Source organism: Pseudopipra pipra, chromosome 26 (assembly GCF_036250125.1).
Source record: "Pseudopipra pipra isolate bDixPip1 chromosome 26, bDixPip1.hap1, whole genome shotgun sequence".
NCBI lineage: Eukaryota > Metazoa > Chordata > Aves > Passeriformes > Pipridae > Pseudopipra > Pseudopipra pipra.
The window spans coordinates 3,570,303-3,588,701 of NC_087574.1; the positions used below are offsets into that span (position 1 = coordinate 3,570,303).

Here is an 18,399-nt window from a genome sequence, read left to right on the forward strand (position 1 = left end):
GCTCCATCACCTACTGCTTCATGCTTATTTCTGCAGATTATTAAAAAGGACAGTTGCTCCAAAGAGTGGGTTACCAGATAGAGTATGAACATTTATAACACTCAGATATGACATTCTGAAATTAATGTCATCATTGAGATCCCACTTCTGACAGTCCTCCCCAGGTGTGCTCCCATGACAAGACACAGCTGCTGAGAGCTGCTGAGAGCTGCTGTGTTGCTCCACCTCAGCAATTCTATACAGTGTTTTTCTTCCATTCAGCTCCACCTGATTTATCTTCCAGACCTTCGTGCCTGCCAAATTCCACTGTGTCCTTATAATTTATTTGTTTTGTTATGATCTTTGAGTTTCAGTTTTCTTGCATTCTGAATTATGCTAACCATCGTCAGTGATTATTAAATAGGTACTGGTGACAATCAAAGGGTCTTTCCACTAAAGCACCTGTACAATCCCTTTGAAATGCTAGGAGGTCACTAGCTGGAATACTGGGATAAGCTCTGCAAGTTCAAGATCTTCCAAGGAGGAAGAGGAGGTCAAGGCTACTATTTGTCCTTAATCAATTCTTTCTTTCCAGCCATCACCTGCTAAGGAGCATGCCTTAGTACCCTTCCTGCAGCTATCCTGCATCCTGACACATCCATCCTTCCTGCCAGCCTCACGATCCACCGGAATGCCCCTGGGAGGTCTCTGATGAGGCTGTTTTTCCCCTGTGCCAGCTTGGCTCTTCCATGGCTCCTCCTATGGCCAGCCACTGCGACTTCTTCACAGTCCTTCGCACTGCCCCTCTCACTCACACACCGAGGGACAGGGCAGCTCTCCCTGGGCCAGGGCAGAGCCCACCAGCAGCAGCAGGGGCTGCACAGGGGAAGCCGCAGGCTACCTGCACTTGGGACACAACGCTGCACTTGGCTCACGCTGCCCACTGCAACCCGGGTGCCCTGTGCCACCCGCTGTCGTGCCAGCCCTTACCTTGATCAGCTTGCAGCGGATCTGGGCAGACACCATGTGGCTGTTGCGGAGGTTGCCGACACGGAACATGAGGCAGAGCCTCCCATCCCGCTGCGAGATGACCGCGGCGCGGCTGAACATGAGCGTCTCGGCTCGCTTCTTGGGCTGGGACATCTTGATGAACATGCAGCCGATGAGGAACGCATCGACCACGGAGCCCAGCAGCGACTGGAAGAGGAAAAGCACGATGCCCTCGGGGCAGCGCTCGGTGATGTAGCGGTGCCCGTAACCGATGGTGGCCTCGGTCTCTATGAAGAAGAGGAAGGCGGAGGGGAAGTTGTACACGTTGGCCACGCAGGGGCTGTAGGTGTCATCGTGCGCCTGGTGCAGGTCACCTCGCAGGTAGGCGATGCCCCACCACATCGAGGCCATCACCAGCCAGGCCACCGTGTAGGTCAGCAGGAAAATGAGCAGGTTCCAGCGCCACTTGAGGTCCACCAGCGTGGTGAAGAGGTCGGAGAGGTAGCGGCTGCTCTCGCCGCCCAGGTTCCCGTGCTGCACGTTGCAGCGCCCGTTCTTGTCCACGAAGCGCTGCCGCTCCCTGCGGGCGCTGCAGCGAGCGGGGCCCACGGCCTGGTACTCGTCCCCGAACTTCCTGCGCACGGCCGACATGCTGCGGGCCGCCGCGATGCTCCGCGGGCGCGGCGGGGACGCGGCGGGGCGGGAGGTGCGGCCGGACCCCGCTGCCTGCGCGCAGCAGCCGCCGCCGAGCGCGGCGCCGGTGCCCGGGGCACGGGGCGCACCCGGATGCCGGCGGAGCGGGGCTCGGGAGCCGCCAGCGCTGCCCGCTCGCCGGCAGCACCGGGGGAAGATGCGGAGCGGCCGCGGCCTGACGGGGCACACGCCGAGCGGCCGGAGGGGTGAGCCGGGCGCGCCAAGCACCGGGGAGGGCACAACGGCGAGGGCGGCCGGCCCAGCCCCGCGAGCTGCGGCGGTCAGGGCGGCGGGGCCCGGAGGAAGCCGCAGCGGGCTGCGCACACCTCCGACCGCAGCCCGGCCGCCCTCCCGGCCGCGGGCAGGTTGGGGGCGGGAGGGAGGCGGCGCGTAGAGCGGCTCCGAGGGCGCATGAGCGGGGTGCGCACCGGGATGCGGGGACGCGAGTGTCGGGAGCCGCTCTGAGGCCTCCGGAGCAGCCCCCGGCCCCGCACAGGCCCGCACCCGCAGGTAAGGGCGGCCCGGCGGCAGCGCCGGTCCCGGGGCGCGGTGGCAGCGCCGGCAGAGGCGGCCCCTTTGTTCGGCCGGGCGGGATCGGGCCGGGCTCCCGGCGCCGCCTCCCAGGTGCGGGGCCCGGCGTGACCGGAGCCCGCGGCACCGCTGGGTCTGCCCGGCGGGCTCGGGCCGAGCGCGGGGACTCGGGGCCGTACCCCGCGGAGGTGCGGCCGGGGCGGTGCTCGCCAAGCGCGGCCTCAGGGCTGGGAAGCAGGTCGGGAAGGGAACGCGTGGCTGCGGATGTGCGGGAAGCCCGGCCCGGGACGTAACTTCGCCCCGCGCTCGGTTGAGCCGTGAAGGGGTCCGGCCGCACAAGCCTCGGTGCCCGGGCTCGGTGGAGCGCACGAAAAGCGCTCTCTCCGGGCTGGCAGAGCCCTGCCCGGGGTGCCGGTCCGGCCTCGCCCCGCTCCAGGCCCCCGCAGCGCCCATCACGGGCCGTGCCCCCGAGGTGGGGCGGCGGAGGAAGAGCCCGGCCCCGCGGGGCCCAGCGGGAACGCTGTGCCCTTCTCCCCGTGCCTCGCTCAGCCGGGGGAGAAGCCGCTCTTTTAGTGCTGCGGTAGGTGCAGTACCCAGCGAAAGACTTGTCTCGCTCAGATTTGGACGCGAGGAGGAATCCTGTGTAATGGCCATCGGTACTCGGGCCCTGTTTCCTACAGGTGTATTGTCTGACCTTATCGCTGGGGTGATCTTCTCCCGGCAAGATGTTAAACTGCTTTCTGAAATGGGATCTGCCGCTTTGGATGATATTAATCTGGATTACAGAAGCTTTGTGTTGTATTAAGCTGTGAACCACAATAGGTTTATTTTCCAAGGTAATGGGGATATGCCAAATCACATTATGCTTCTGTTTAATCCCCTACTTTGACCCCATGTAGAGCATCAGAGTGAGATTTCAACACTCAGTTCATTTACTTGAAAAACTCACTTAGGTTTTGATACCCACTTGGACTAATAATTTGTAGTGGTAGAAAATATGGGGTGCAAAACAGAGGTGACTGTTGAGCTTAACATTTCAGTATGTTGTAGAGTAACTCGAGAATCTGGAAAATTCTGACTAGGTATATGCTAATTTGCCATGCAATACTGTGGTATTTTAAAAGGAAGCTATTTTAAAAAATGTTGAATTGGAAAACCATCAAACTTGCAATCAAAATATCAGAGATTTATCTGCGAGTAGAAACACAAGGAACATCCTTTATTGCATTTAGCAAAGAGTTGGAGTATCACACGTTCCTTTGTAATACTTTATGTGTGCTGCTATGGCAGGTTTTTTTAATGCAAATATTTGTCTGATGAATTTTTGTAAGCATGAAAAAGATTTTAAGTGCCTTGGAATACAGTGTTTCATCTTGGAGTGATAATTATAAGCATAAATTCAGTTTTCCCTTTTTTAAAAACAATTGCTCTGGAGTCATTTGCTCTCAGTGACAAGAGAAATCTGCACTAAAAGCATCTAAAGCAATTTCTGAGCAATGGAGAAGTAGCCTTACTTGTTGAAACATTCTTAGTAGCTGTGACCAAGGTTGATAGAGTGACAGTCTTATTATTAGCTTTAATGGAACTGTAGTATGGTGTTCATCAGAATTCCAGGGGGACATACATTCCTTTGAGATGTGCTTTTAGGAAGCCACAGAACATCTTGTGATGTGGCATCCTCCTGCCTGCTCTCTCTGTTTCTGCATCTGATGTTTATCAAGGCTTTTAAACATCCATTCTCTTCTGTCTTTCCAGACAGTTACTTAGACCTGTGAAAACTACCTCTCTAGAGGGATGCTCTCTTTAGCATCATCCTTGTCTGAGATACCATATGGTTATTGTATAACCTGGTATTTTTCATTGTTTTACTTGTGTAGAAGAATAACTGCAGAACTCTGCTCGATTTAGGTTAAACTGAACACTTGAGGGGAAGATGTACTAGGAATTCACTATTTTTACCTGCTTGCCATTTTTCTCACATGCTTGAGCTTAGGTGCTGTGTTTGCTCATTTCAGGGCTGCCTCTGAATCACAGTCCAGAAAGAAGAAACAATTGTGGTGATTTAAGCTGAACATTTACCTCTAAGATTAAGAACAAAGCCATGCCAGTGCTTTCTGAAGACTCAGGTAACTCATCTGCATGTTTTCAACAGAACAGTGACTGAAATCTTAGTGTTTCACACAGGAAATTAGTTCAAATTGGCAAGTTGTTCTAGAACACAGAGTAATTAACAGGAAGGGGAAACTTAAAAGGTAATGTTTTTTAAAAAATATATATTGCCTTGGTAGCTTTTGCCTTAACGTGATAATTGTTATATCTTAAGCTGTGTTTGCCACTTATGAAGGGAGCATTGCAAAATGAGTGGTAGATAAACACAAATCTCTGCAAACTTGATAATCACCAACGTGGTACCCAAGCTGTTGAGTCTGCAGTAGAAGGTCCCATGAGAAATGCTGTGTACAATGTTTTCGTTCTGTCCTGAATCTGAATTTAGGATTGCATGAAACTTTGGCCCTTTTGACATCTCAGCTAAGACCTGACTCAAATCATAAAGAGGAAATGGGATTCCTTAGGGATGTCTTCAGTGAAAGGAGTCTCAGCTACCTCATGAAGGTAAAAGTTTATTTAAGTATGTACATTTCCTTACAGTTTACTTATTCTCTGTATTTATCAACTTATTCTCTTGATTTATCAACCATTTACTTTGCCAAAGCTGCTTTTTTTTTTTAAGAATCCCATACCAACCAAAGTATGTGTGTTTAAGCACAAAAGTTAAGAACATTTGACAATTAACATATTTTGTTCAGGAAGAAACATCTCTGCTCTGATTGCTAAAATGAAGATACAGTGCCCTGTAACTAAAAAGTAGTCTGAGGTGGCTGCATTTTTTTTTCCTTACACTGCTAAAGTCTTTACAGATTTTCTGGCTGTCTGAAACTACCACGAGTAAAAAGAAAACTAGAAGACTCCTAAACAAAAAAAGTAACCCCAAGAGAGATTATTTTCCTGACACATCTCAGAAAAATTATATTCCTTAAATAGAAAAATATTCTGGTGTAGGTATATTTAGAAAGTTTTGAATCTTTCTGTAGAAATGTCTCTGAATAATCTTTTTCAGATCCATGAAAAACTCCGTCATTATGAAAGGCAGAGTCCAACTCCTGTTTTACACAGTGCAGCAGGATTAGTTGAAGATGTAAGTCAAAAATTCCTGTCTCCTGCTTTTCCTGTTATTTAAGCCTGCTTTTCTAATACATCAGAGCTCTGCAATTGGACCTTGTTTGGTGGACTCCTTTAATTTTGGGGCTGCAAATTTTTATTTTGAAGGTAATAGAAGAGTTGCAGACTGCACCAGTGAATAATGAAGAAAAAGAGCTACTTCAGCTGCTGTCAACACCTCATCTCAGGGTAAAAAAACACACTGGGGACTTTAACAAAATCCCTTTGCACAATTGCAGTGGAACATTTTGTAGCAGAAAAATTTTATTGAAGTGTCCCTAAGAGAAAGGAAAAACCTCTTGCAAACTGTAGTTCTGTTCCACTGTGATCTCCTGCACAGGTTGTGGGATGCAAAGGGAATTAAGAAGACACAGCCTTTCCTGCATAATGCATCAGACTGTCTTCCCTCTGTCCCCTCCTTAATATTTTCTGAGGGAGCAGAATAGAAAAGGAAACCTTTTTGCTTCTCATAGTCCACTCAGGTTTTTTTTAGGCTGAGCTTTGTTGTTGCCTGGATTTATTATAAGTATGAACATATACCAGTATATAGTTTACCTGGTATATGTAATCGGCTGATGTAATTGTTGAATTGTTGAATCTTTTTTGGAGGTTTTGTGGTGAGGGTGGAAAGGGAGAGATTTAAGTTTGCTGTAATATTGGAAACATGAGAACTGGAAGCTGTAATATTGCTGCATTACATTACTATTTTTTATTTCCTTTATGCAGGCAATGCTTGTAGTACATGACACTGTAGCACAGAAGAACTTTGATCCAGTCCTTCCACCTCTGCCTGATAACTTTGATGATGATTTTGATGAGGAATCAGTGAAAATTGTTCGGCTAGTGAAAAATAAAGAACCCTTGGTACATATTAGATAACCCATTCCTAGTCATAGAACTCTAGAGTTCAAAAGTGTTACTGTGAGTATAGAGGAGACACTTGAAGATGCTGTCAAATAACCAGCAAAAACTAGGAGAGTGTTCTGAAGCCAGTAAAGTAACATAAAAAGAAAACTTTGGTAAATTCACCTTCACAGTTTTGCATTGGGATGCTTTGTGGACATGGGTTTATAATATCAGTTAACACAGGGAACAGTGAGGAAATTGTATGTGTTGAAGTGATTATGCTTATTATATGTATTAATTCTTTTCATTCTAACATTCAGTGACTTAATATATTCAGTTGCATTAAAGTCAGTGACATGTGGTAAGAGTATGTTTTGATACCTGTATGTGAACATTATATTGTCAAGGTACAAATGGAAATGGATTAATTGATTTCCTAAGAAAAAACAATTGTGTTGGGGAATAAATACACTTTTTGTATATGACAGTAGCAGAAGAGAGCAGTGACTTAATTCCTGCTAAAGCTGATTAAAGCTTTATATTGCCAGCAGAGCTTGGGGAAGGGAAAAAAAAGATCTAATTATTTGGCTTTTGTTGCTTTTATATGTAAAAGTGCTGCCTGTATTGTATAAAGATTAGAAGACAAAGTTTGTTGTAACAAATCCTGTTTTGCACACTTGAGTGACTTGATGACCACAATAATGTAGGTGGTGTAAGCACTCAGCAAAGTCCACAGAAAGGAAGGGGTGTGTACCTTCCCATAATGGGCAGGCAACAGTTAAATAACAGTGAAAACTGTCAAGGAGAAAGAGAAAATCAATTGAAAAATTAATTCCAGTTTAAAAGGTGAGGTAGTGTACATGTTATTTCACTGCTTGCTGTATTCTAAGCAAATTTCTTACAGTTTCTTGGGGGGGTTATTTTATTTCAGGGAGCCACCATCAGAAGAGATGAGCACACAGGAGCTGTGGTTGTGGCAAGGATCATGAGAGGTGGTGCAGCTGATCGCAGTGGTATGAGCAGTGGTAAATTTCTGAAGGAGAGGGGATTTTAAATTGCATTTGTAAACTTCTGAAGTTTCCTAAGCGTGCACTTGGCGTTTCTGTATTTCAGCAGTAATCTATTAATCTACTTACATGGGGTTTTTTCTGAAATGGCCGCTAGGAAAAAATGCAAACAAAGATAGAAGGAGTAGGCTCGAGCTCTAGAAGAAAGAAAAGAATGTTTTTTACTTTTAATTTTGGTTTATTCAGGTTGTTATGTGTTGTTTTCTGTGTGCTTTACTGAGAAATTCTTTTATGTTGGTTAACAGTAGCCATAATAAGTACAACATTTCTTACTGAACTGGATAAGCAAACCTAAAACTTGTAGAGTCTCTTCATGGCTTGTTAAAAAAAATGAGTCTAGCATTCTTTCTAGTGTTGAGCTGTCGTGTCATTCCTGCCTTTACAGTCAGCAGTGTGTTTCCTGACTTTACAAGATTTTGATCATCCTCATGCAACTATTCCAATTTTATATTCTTAATGCTGATGGAAATAGAGGCAGTGGTTTTCCAGAGCATCTTGCCACATGTTGTTTATCTCCATGCTGGTCTCCTTTAAGACTGTGCTGCATGAAAAAAAATGCCATGTGGAATAAGGGCAGGAGACTTGGAGGCACATTGCCAGCAAAGGCAATAGTATTAAATCTATCAAGCTGGATGAGGGAGGAGAGGAGGTACATGCTAATGACTTAGGCTGGACATCAGAGGAGTGGTAGACCTATTTTAATTTATTTGCCATCTTTTCAGGTCTTGTCCATGTTGGAGATGAACTAAGAGAAGTCAATGGTATTACTGTGCTTCACAAACGACCGGAAGAAATAAGTCAGATTTTGGTCTGCACTGATTTTCATTTCAAGATCTTTTCTGTTGGGTGATCTAGTAATTACAATAGATGATAAAATTTAACCATGAGTTTTAAATATAGAGCTAAAAGATGCAATCCCTGCTTGTCTTTGCATTAAGAGTTTTTCTTCTCCCAGTGGATTAGTCTTCTCCTTTTGACTTCAGAAACTTCTGCGAACTGGATCGGTACCAAGTAAGATACAAATATAAAGTTAACATGTTGCTCTGTCAAGAACGTCCCTTTAGTGCTTTGTTTATGACAAGCAAATTGCAAATTATAAGTACATTCCTGTTTGTCTGTGTTTCCTTTTTAGTCTGTGCAGAATAGCAGGCTTCCCTGGGACACAGTTCATCTTATCCAGAATAAGGCATCTAAAATAGATCAGATAAACCTATTCTAGATTTCTGATGCATCCAGAAGTGCTTTTTAATTTACTATAACTAATAGTTGACATTTACTAGCAAGGATTTCTAGAATGAAAGTAGATGTTTGTTTTGTTGATGTTTAGTCTGCAAAAACTTAAGTTAGTCTCATACTAAAAGCCACAGAAGTATTTAACACCCTGTGAACTCTAGTCCAGAAATTAATGCAGTTGCTAAAAGCAAATGAAGGAATTTTAAGGCAGATCTTAATATGTTCTAGCCAAGTAGTTACTGTGGATGTCTCCATGGGTAAGACACTGTTGTGGAAGATTCATGGAACATCATGATTGTCTCTGTAATGAAGTTAAAATAGTGGATTAGCTTGGCTTGTTACTGTTCTGAGAAGAAGAGACAGCTGCTAGCTCCTTAACTGGAGCTTGAATAGTCTGCATTGTATCCTTGTGCTGCTTTCAAAAGTAAAAATCATTTCTCTGTTTCTCAGGCTCAGTCTCAGGGGTCAATAACATTAAAAATAATTCCAGCCATCAAAGAAGAAGATCGGCTAAAAGACAGCAAGGTACTGAAATGCTGCAGCACACATTTTCCTGTTGATGCATTCTGGCATCTCTGTAAATGCAACATTCCTGCTGTGCCAGTGAGAAGTGTCACAGACACAGAATTGAACTACAAAGGCAGTGGAGTGGTTTCTTGTGCAGTGCTCTTTTATTGAATAGAACTACTTGGATGAGTTTTCTCCTCTTCATCATCTTGGCATATGTTCTGTCATAGCATTTCTGAAATCTGGTGTCTTCTTTTTTTGTTCATGTAGTTTAAATTGGTGTTCCTGCTAGTCTTCTCTTACCATCCCAGCTGCAGTCTGTCCATGATCTCTGGGCACTTTGCCATTCCCTTGAGTCAGATTAGCCCTATCTACTGCCAGAGCTGCATTCATCATGTGACCCCCCCATTAGCAAACTTCAACACACATCTCAAAGTGCTTTATCTGAAGCACTTGATCCACTTGATCATCTCCTTGAGAGGGAATCCCTGTTCAGCTGGTCCCTTACAAGATTCCTCTGTCAGCCTCTTTCTGCTTCCCTGCTCTTGGTTGCCAGATTTTTCTTTGAAGCCCACAGGTCACTTTTTAAAGTGATGTGTTAAGTAGTGTTAAGATACAAATCCAAAGGTGAATAGTAGATTTTGATGTATTAAAGGAACATTTTAGGGACAGTCTTCATAATTGGGCAACTTGACAGTAGGTTTAAGTAATAAACATTTTTATTGTTTTCTCCCCTTTTTTTTCCTCCATTTCTCTGTTGCATTTTCTACTTGATGTAGGCTGTGGTCTGTGTTTCTTGGGGCTTTGATCTTTTGAGTCTCATGTTCCACAATGCCAATATATAATGACTGTGTATGTGCTTGAAAGTTAAGTTTATTTTTCTGCATGAGTGGTTAAGTCATAATACAGCTGCAGCTTGCTATGTTTCCATATTTCTGGGTGCTCGAAGGAGAGCTGAAGTGTATGTATAGTGTTAGCACTGGGGAAAGCCTTTTAAAGGCAGCTTGAAATTCCAAGTAGGACAGTAAGAAATGATGGTTTACTTTCTTTTACAGGTATTTATGAGGGCACTTTTCTGCTATAACCCCAAAGAAGACAAAGCCATCCCTTGCCAGGAGGCTGGGCTGCCATTTAAGAGGCGACATGTCCTAGAAGTTGTGAGCCAAGATGATCCCACCTGGTGGCAAGCCAAGCGTGTGGGAGATACCAACCTCAGGGCAGGCTTGATCCCCTCCAAGCAGTTCCAAGAAAGGTCTGTCAGCAAAGCTGATGTATTTATTTTTTTTCACACATTGATTTTTATGCCTTTTTTTTTTTTTTTGACAGAAAATGAAGGGCAGGGTCATGCCAGGATGAATACAGATGCTTAGAGAAAAGCACTAAAAAGCTCTATTCTCTTATTATAGAATAAACTTCCTAGTTTGCTTTGGATAGTTTGCCGTGGACTTAACACTTTGTAGCATGAGAACAGAAACACTTGCTAAATGAACATATGAAATGAGATGTGGAATATCAGTCTCTTAACCTTCTTGCCCAATGGAGAGACTGTATTTCACAGCCTTGTACATCCACAGTGTGAGGGAAAATGTTGATTTATTGTAACTATTTTGAATTTATGCATGTAGTAATAGTAAAAAATGTATCTGATCTCTCTTCTGGCTCCTCAGGGAGTATTTAGCTTGGACTGGGATACCTTCTAGAGCTTGAAGCTTCTCTGTTTTCACAGCAAGATATGTGTATCTTCTCAAGCAAAAATACCCCTCAGTTCTTGTCTTTACAGTACAGAAGTCTGATATTTAAGTCTTATATTTAAGAAGGAATCTGATTTAAGCCAATGGTCTCACTGTGTGATTCTTACTGCAAATCACTGGATGTGTCTTCTTTGAATTGTAGGTGTTCCAGAGGTGGGGTGTCTGAGAATTAAAACAGGTCTGATTCTATTCTGGCCTCCACAGTTTCCATGAGGTTTCTAGTAGAGGACTTGGCTCTGCTATATGAAAGCTCACAGTTTTAAAGAAAGCCCTTTAAACTGTTGAATCAGAGACATTTTAAATTTTAAAGGAAAAGCTCTGTTTTATTCTTTATTTTCAATGCCAGGTGTATAACATGCTATAAACCCTCTGTAATTCTGAGCTTACACATCTAAAATACAGTTATTTTCTCTTCAGACGACTGACTTACAGAAGAACAATAGGCACTCTGCAGAATGCCAGAACTCTGAAGAAACCATTATGTAAGTCTGTTCTGGTCTTCCAGTAATGTTTTGGTACTTAGTATTCTTTTGCTACAAAGAGGAGGGAAGATGCTCAACCCAATTATAAAATAACATTGCTGATTTAAATGAAGCTTTTTCAAATTAGTTTCCATTACACTCACTGTAATGAAGATTGCTACTTAAGCCTTTTCTCAGATGTTCCTAAGACAGTTAAACTGATAACTGCTTAGAATACTAAATTGCAGCCCAGAAATCTTTAATCAGTTGATAAGGGTATATTACTTCAGTTGTTGTTTTTTTTTTAAGATAGAAAAGCCTGTTAAGCAATCAGACCAGAAGAACCTTCCTTTCCATTCTCTCTAATTTTGCTCAATTATTTGTCTGTCTTTTAATATCATTCCAACTCTGCCTTTCATGCTAACTACAGATGATCAGTCCTCTGACAAAGGTAGGTCCTCTCCTGCATCCAGAGCGTTTTCTAAAACACTTGCTACACCCTTAAACAAAGGGAAAAGTAGATGTATTGTTCCTAGGACAGTTTCTTTATGATTTATTATTTAAACTAATTTAATTCAGATTGATGACTTAAGTAATGATAACTTCCAAATTTGCTCTTGATTCAAGAGAAAAGATTTGTGTCTTCTGATACACGTTCTGTAGGTTCCTGAGTGAGCTTGAAAGAGTTAAATATAGTCTTTGTATCTGGCATGTTTAAAAAATAAAGAAATATTGGGGTTCAGCATTCTAGGGCACCTCTATCAATCCAAAGTGATTTGTCTTCATTGCTCATTTGGACTGTTTTCTGCATTATTTTCATTATAAGCAACTGTGGTGGGCTCATGCAGTTTATATGTCACTGTGCCTTTCCAAATATCAGGTATTTGGTGTTCAACTCTGCACATGCTTCTTGAGATTCATATTCCTGGTATCCCTCTCTGTGCCCTACCCCCAACCTCCTTGCTTTTTAATTTACAGAGGACTGTGACTGTGAAGGATATTTCAATGGACAGTACATAGGTGAGAAATCAAAATCCCTTTCCCCTTCCCTAACACCCTCACCCCCCCCTCCCCAACATAAAAACAAAACAAACAAAAAAACAAAAACCCACCCAAAAAACCCACCTCCACATTAAAAAGTGAAAATTTGCCTATGTTGACTTTTAACCCCCAAAATTACCACAAAGTAACATCTAATTAATTTATAATATATTATATTAATATATATAGCATATACAATATATAATATATTATATATAATATATAAAAATATAATATATTAATATATTAATTAATTATTAATAAATATATGCTATATTATATATAAAATATATAATATCTGTAATTACATAATATATGTATTATACATATATAATATATAATGTATTACACATTAACAAATAATGTAATATATTTTAATATATTAATATATTTATTAATTATTAATAAATATATGCTATATAATATATAAAATATATAATATATAATTACATAATATCTGTATTATACATATATATAATATATATAATATATTACATATTAACAAATAATATATTTTAATGTTAATTATATATATTTATATATAAATTTAGTACATAAATACAGATAAAAATAAATATATAAATAAAATATAATAATATTATCTATTATGTATTATATATTATATATGAATGGTTTGACATTAAAATGTTAATTTCCCATACATTCATAAACTAGATTATTTCTGTGAAGAGGCATAGTTGGACTTTGGCATAACCAACTGAAGGTGATATGAGGGGGTTTTTATTCCAGTTTGGGTGCTTGGTTTTCTACATCATATGCAAATTCTCATCTATAATATTAGCATATATGCACTGATTTGATTATTAAAAATAAATTGGTGGGAATAACTTGCATTCCAAGACAGTAACTAGTAGCTGAACGAGCTGGAAAATGTGGCTAAGTGGAGACAGGTCTGAAAATGTCTTTTGCTTTCCTGCCCAGCTGGTTTACGGAGGAGCTTCCGATTAAGTCGAAAAGAGAAGGAGAACAGTGTGAATGAAGGCAAGCAAGCAGAGCAGGCTGATGGAGCAGAGTTCCTCACTTATGAAGAAGTCACAAAGTACCAGCAGCAGCCTGGGGAACAGCAGAGGCTGGTGGTTTTGATTGGTAAGATACACAACTGGTGCAAAATTCTTCCCCTTTCTCCTTCCCTTATCACCTGCGCTGCAAAAGGCTTTATTTCAGGGTTTTGTTTGGGTTTTTGGTGGGTCCTGGTGGGGTTTTTAAAAGGTTTTTCTGTTTTTGGTCAGAGGTTGCTCTTTTATTTCAAATTACATTAAAAACCAAGCCAACCAACTGAAAAAAAAGCAATCAAACTCACCAAATCCTCCTAAAAATAATGATGCAGGACTATTTCTCATTTTTCTGATTCACCTTCCATTGATTCTCACTCAAACATGTGCACTTAAGCTATTGGAACAATTGATGAAGAGGTAAATGTTAAAATTACCTAACAAGATCTTGCATGCAACTTTAATTCAGTAGGTTTATCAGCTTTGTGAGAAGCAAGTTTCCCAGGATGGCCTAGAAACCAAGGGTATCCCATAGAACTTGAGTGCTAAGATTACAGATTTTCTGACTTGGTGTCTGCCAAATGTTTGTCCCACAGCTGCTCAAGGAATTCAGTTTGTTCCTGGTGATGTTCTCCAAAGTAGAATCTGATGGAGCAGGTCCTGAGGCCTCTCATGGACAGGTTTCTTCAGGCACATTCCCAAATCATCTTATTTGTGTGAAGCTGATACATTTATTCCCTGCAGTATTCCATGCCACACAGAAATCAGTCAATCAATCAGTTTTATTTTATTAGGTTGCTTGGGGGCCAAATTAAGTGAGCTCAAGCAGAAGGTTGTGTCAGAGAACCCACAGGAGTATGGGGTTGCAGTTCCACGTGAGTAAAATTTACTAACTTGTGTGTGTTTATTTATTCCTTAAATGCTGTCTAATAAATATAGTGCCAGCTGCACTGATGAATGATAATTTGTGTTCTGACTGTTGCATGTTTTAGGAGGAGTTAAAATTATTTTTCTCATTGTAATATACTATGTTTGCCCTTAATAGATGAATAAATCATTATGTAACTTTACACGTGTGCATTTTGGAATTCTGCCAGATCAATGGGGTGTTTTTTTGAATTGTGTTTTCCCAAGTGAACAGATTGCATTTTCTCAGTGTCTGTTAAAAGACTGAAAAACTCAACAGAGGAAGTAAAAAATAGACTGTGACTCGCAGAAAGAGCTGGTGTGAAAAACTAGTATGTTCAGAAAACATTGTTTGCAAAGGCTGATATGTCTCCCATGTCTTGCTTCCATTCTCTTCTAGATACAACCAGGTCAAAGAAAAGTCATGAGAAGGAGGGAGTAGAATACAATTTTGTCTCTAAGCAATCATTTGAGACAGACGTGCAGCAAAACAAGTGAGTTAATTTTAAAACACTGGTACAACTGACTATTTAAAAATATACCTCGTTCAGTCTTGCATGATGTGGACACCAAAATGGGATGTCAGGTTGGAGTAGCTGTGTTAGGAGGGTTCTGCTTTCCAAGTCAAAAGTTCTTGATTCCATCTGGACTGTCAGAGCAAACTCAAAGATTTAGTAAGAAGCAAATCAGGAATAACATAAGATGGAAGGATTGCAGTCCCATTTCCTGACTAGCTTTATTCTATTTTCTGTGAAAAACATCTTTTCTTCTTCTTCTTCCCCATTTTGTCAGTAGTGCTGATTAGCTGTTAGTGACATGGGAAGAAGACTATTGCTACAAAGCAACCAGAAGGAAAAAAAAAAAGAAGAGAGAAAAAGAAATCCTTTCCTACCTGTCCCTGATTTTCTGCCTTTCTCCTACTGTGGCTTCAGCAAACAGCTGTCAAATGTTCTAAGTTAAATATTCTTTGGAGATGGTATTTAAAAATGTGTTGACTTTTTAGATTTGTGGAACATGGAGAATACAAAGAAAATTTATATGGTACAAGCCTGGAGGCAATCCGGTCTGTGATGGCCAAGAAGAAGGTTTGTTTGGTGGATGTGGTACCTGAAGTAAGTCCTGCATCTTATTTTGAAGAATGCAAATATTGGTTACTATGCTGCCAGCCTAAGTCACTGGTGTTTTTCACCAGTTGTGGCTGCTTACCCTCCAGAGAACAATGAATTTGTGTCTCCTGGCCTGACCTCCAGCTGAGCAGTGCAGTGGTGACAGTTCCTGGCTGTCTTGTTAATACAGCCTGGATGTCACTTTAGTGGCTCTCACTGGGGGACTTTTCCCTTGCTGGAGGGGTGATGTGCATCACTGTCCTCACCTGCTCAAGTCCTACACAGAATACAGAGCATTGTTGTTTTTTTCACTCTAGTTTCTCTTGCCTCTGAAGCACATTACTAATCATCCTAAGCAGTGCCAGTAGACCTGGTCTTAATTCCTCCAGGCTGTGAGTTAATCTTTGAAATTTTGATTCAGATCTTGTAACTGGGCTAGGAGAAGACTTGTAATGCTACCTCAGGTGAATTCCAGGTTTAAAATTTCTGGTGTTTGGCCACTTAAGCAAACCATAGCTTGCCCATGAAGTCAATTTTTTTTTCTACTTTCCCCAGTATTTTTTGCCAGGTCCTTTCTCCTTGGTATCACAGTGCATAGTAAGGCAGGTGTGCAGTTAAGGCCATGCTCCAAATACTCTTGGAGCCAGGACACTGATATGAACCTTTCTTTTGAAGACCAAAAGATTACTGAGGTCAAATGTATAGCACACAGGACTTCACACCACAGGGTGTCAGTGTGTACTAGTGAAACTGTTGAAAGGAATTTGAGTAGATCATTGACATACCACAAAAGAAGTCTGATAACAAAAAAAACATCTGTTCACAGGCAGTAAAGCATTTGAGGACTCCTGAGTTTAAGCCTTATGTCATCTTTGTGAAGCCTCTTATTTCAGAAAAGAAAAAACATGTCCTAAAATCTCCCATGTCAGAAGAAATCTCAGCCCCCCTGGTAAGGATTCTAACTTTTAACCTTCTTTTTACACATGAAAGAAGTATTTGGGCTAGCACTTCTATGACATGAAAGAGCTCCTCTTCCATGACAGCAAGAATGTCAGATAAACTGATAATCATTTTACATTCCTGATGAGCAGCCCCATCAAATGGTAACAGTTGTCACTCCAAAGTGACACCCACTCTGGTGTTAATTGGGTACACACAAAATGCAGTATGTGCATGTCTGACAAGGATCAGCTGCAAATTGGTGATGGGTAAATCTGAACAGATTTTACAGTATTACTTTGGGTAACCTGAACTTGAATTTATACACTACAGAAATTTAGTTCACTTGGTAAGTTCTTGTGTAAGCCCTCAGAATTACTGAATTTGGGGCCAGTGGATCCAGCACTCCTTTTCAGCTTTTGAGGAGGGTGATTTCCAGATCTTGGGGTTAGGCAGCAACTCTAAATGCAGTGTCACCATCTTATGCCCCTCCTGTGACATGGTTTTTTTCCCCACTCCATAAGACCTCTTGCATTTTTTTGAAACAGCTCCTTAATCTCAGTTGCAGTACCTTACATACCTTTTCCTAATGGCTTTTGTTTCACTGTCTTTCAAAGTAATGACTTGTGTGTGCTAATATACTTTAAAATGCTAGTAATTAAAAAGACATGCTGTAATTTCATACCATCATCTTGTGTTGACCAGCAGGATGAAGAACAGCAGGAAATTCTTAATTCAGCAGCATTCATTGAAGAGCAGTATGGCCATTTAATTGACACTGTACTGGTGAAAGAAGATCTCCAGAGTGCATGTAATCAGCTGAAAACCGTGTTAGAGAAGCTAAACAAGGATTCATTTTGGGTGCCAGTCAACTGGGTGAGGTCATAGCTTGTTACCATGTTTAAGAGAAAGATTGTATAAAAATGTCTTGTAAATGAGTGAATTAGAAAAGGGAAATATGTCAAATTCACTTCAAAACTGCTGGTCTGTCTAAAAGGCAATACATAAAGACTGTATGAGGAAGAACTAACAAAGTTAAAAGCTGACACTGCCTCCCTGAATCAAAATTTTGAATAGCAGCTGTCATTTAAAAGTGAATACTCAGACTGAACAAGTCAGTCCAATCTTTTACTGATCTTTAGGCTGTAAATAGTGTATTTTGTACAGTGAGGTTTCACAGAGGGTCCCACACTTCTAAAGCATTTTAGTGCTGAGACACTGACTGACCAGGTGGAATTTTTGTCCTTTGGCCACAACTCCAGCCACAAAATCAGAATGAGGTAGTCTTTGGGAACAAGCTACTTCTTCTGCCCTCTTTCCCAGTCTCTTCCTACTGACACAGGACAAATTTTAAACAACCCATGAGTGCACCTGTATGATGAGCCAGCTGATAAAACAGACACTTTTTTTTAGTCTATGTGAAAGTAACTGCACGTGGTTCTAAAATACAACATTTAAGCAGCCTATTTTCTACAAGACACCTTTGGAAGTGCTACCTGATGGGATACACTCTTGACACCAATGTGGCAACTCCTAAAAGGAGGAGGCTGAAGGACAAAGTAGCTGAGCTACAGGTGGAAATCATCATCCCTGCAGCATTTATGGCTGCCTTTGCTCCAAATCTGGCAAAGGCTTCCAGAGCATCTAATTGGCCTGAAGAAATCTTAACTGTTAGAGGACCTTGTATATATATTTCAGGAGACTTGAATATACAATATTATTAGATAGGTCTTAATAAGAAAATGCAGAGATGATTCTGGAAGTACCTGTGCTCTGTAATTATTTGGGGGTGGAGGGACAGTATTGTACAGGTGCATGTTAGCTGTAACTAGTTCCTGGGTTTGCTTGCCTGCTGTGCTCTAATATTTCCTGTGTACTGTGCTCTTTAAACAAGACCTTTTGGTGCACCACTCTTGTTCCTTGCATCTTGACAGTATGATGTTATTCTTGTTCCATGACATTTAGCAGAACTAAACAATGCATATTAAAAGCACATTTCTTACACACCAGTGTCACTGAATCTACATCACCTCTAGCTCAAGAAGTTGTATAGAACAGCTACACATATCCACCTTCTCCAAGTGTATACCATGTAATATTTAAATAAGTGTAATATT

At 41.6% G+C, this 18,399-nt stretch overlaps 1 protein-coding gene across 5 annotated transcripts; it reads left to right on the top strand.

The window, feature by feature from the left end:
• Positions 1-1,777: 1,777 nt before the first annotated feature.
• MPP3 (MAGUK p55 scaffold protein 3) lies at positions 1,778-18,192 on the top strand. 5 transcript variants are annotated; one of them, XM_064636483.1, is made up of 19 exons: positions 1,778-1,868; positions 4,209-4,319; positions 4,688-4,806; positions 5,312-5,389; positions 5,521-5,601; positions 6,139-6,276; positions 7,190-7,283; positions 8,048-8,133; positions 9,009-9,083; positions 10,121-10,317; positions 11,234-11,298; positions 11,708-11,728; positions 12,256-12,297; positions 13,261-13,425; positions 14,126-14,206; positions 14,638-14,731; positions 15,241-15,349; positions 16,170-16,292; positions 16,988-18,192. In XM_064636483.1, the coding sequence occupies exons 2-19, from the start codon at positions 4,295-4,297 to the stop codon at positions 17,168-17,170; spliced, it is 1,776 nt and encodes a 591-aa protein (XP_064492553.1). In that variant the 5' UTR covers positions 1,778-1,868; positions 4,209-4,294; the 3' UTR covers positions 17,171-18,192. The 5 variants fall into 5 exon arrangements, with proteins under 5 accessions (XP_064492553.1, XP_064492552.1, XP_064492554.1 ...); XM_064636482.1 differs by lacking the exon at positions 1,778-1,868 and adding an exon at positions 2,061-2,172; XM_064636484.1 differs by lacking the exon at positions 1,778-1,868 and adding an exon at positions 2,061-2,172 and having other exon boundaries at positions 16,991-18,192.
• The last annotated feature ends 207 nt before the right edge of the window (positions 18,193-18,399 follow it).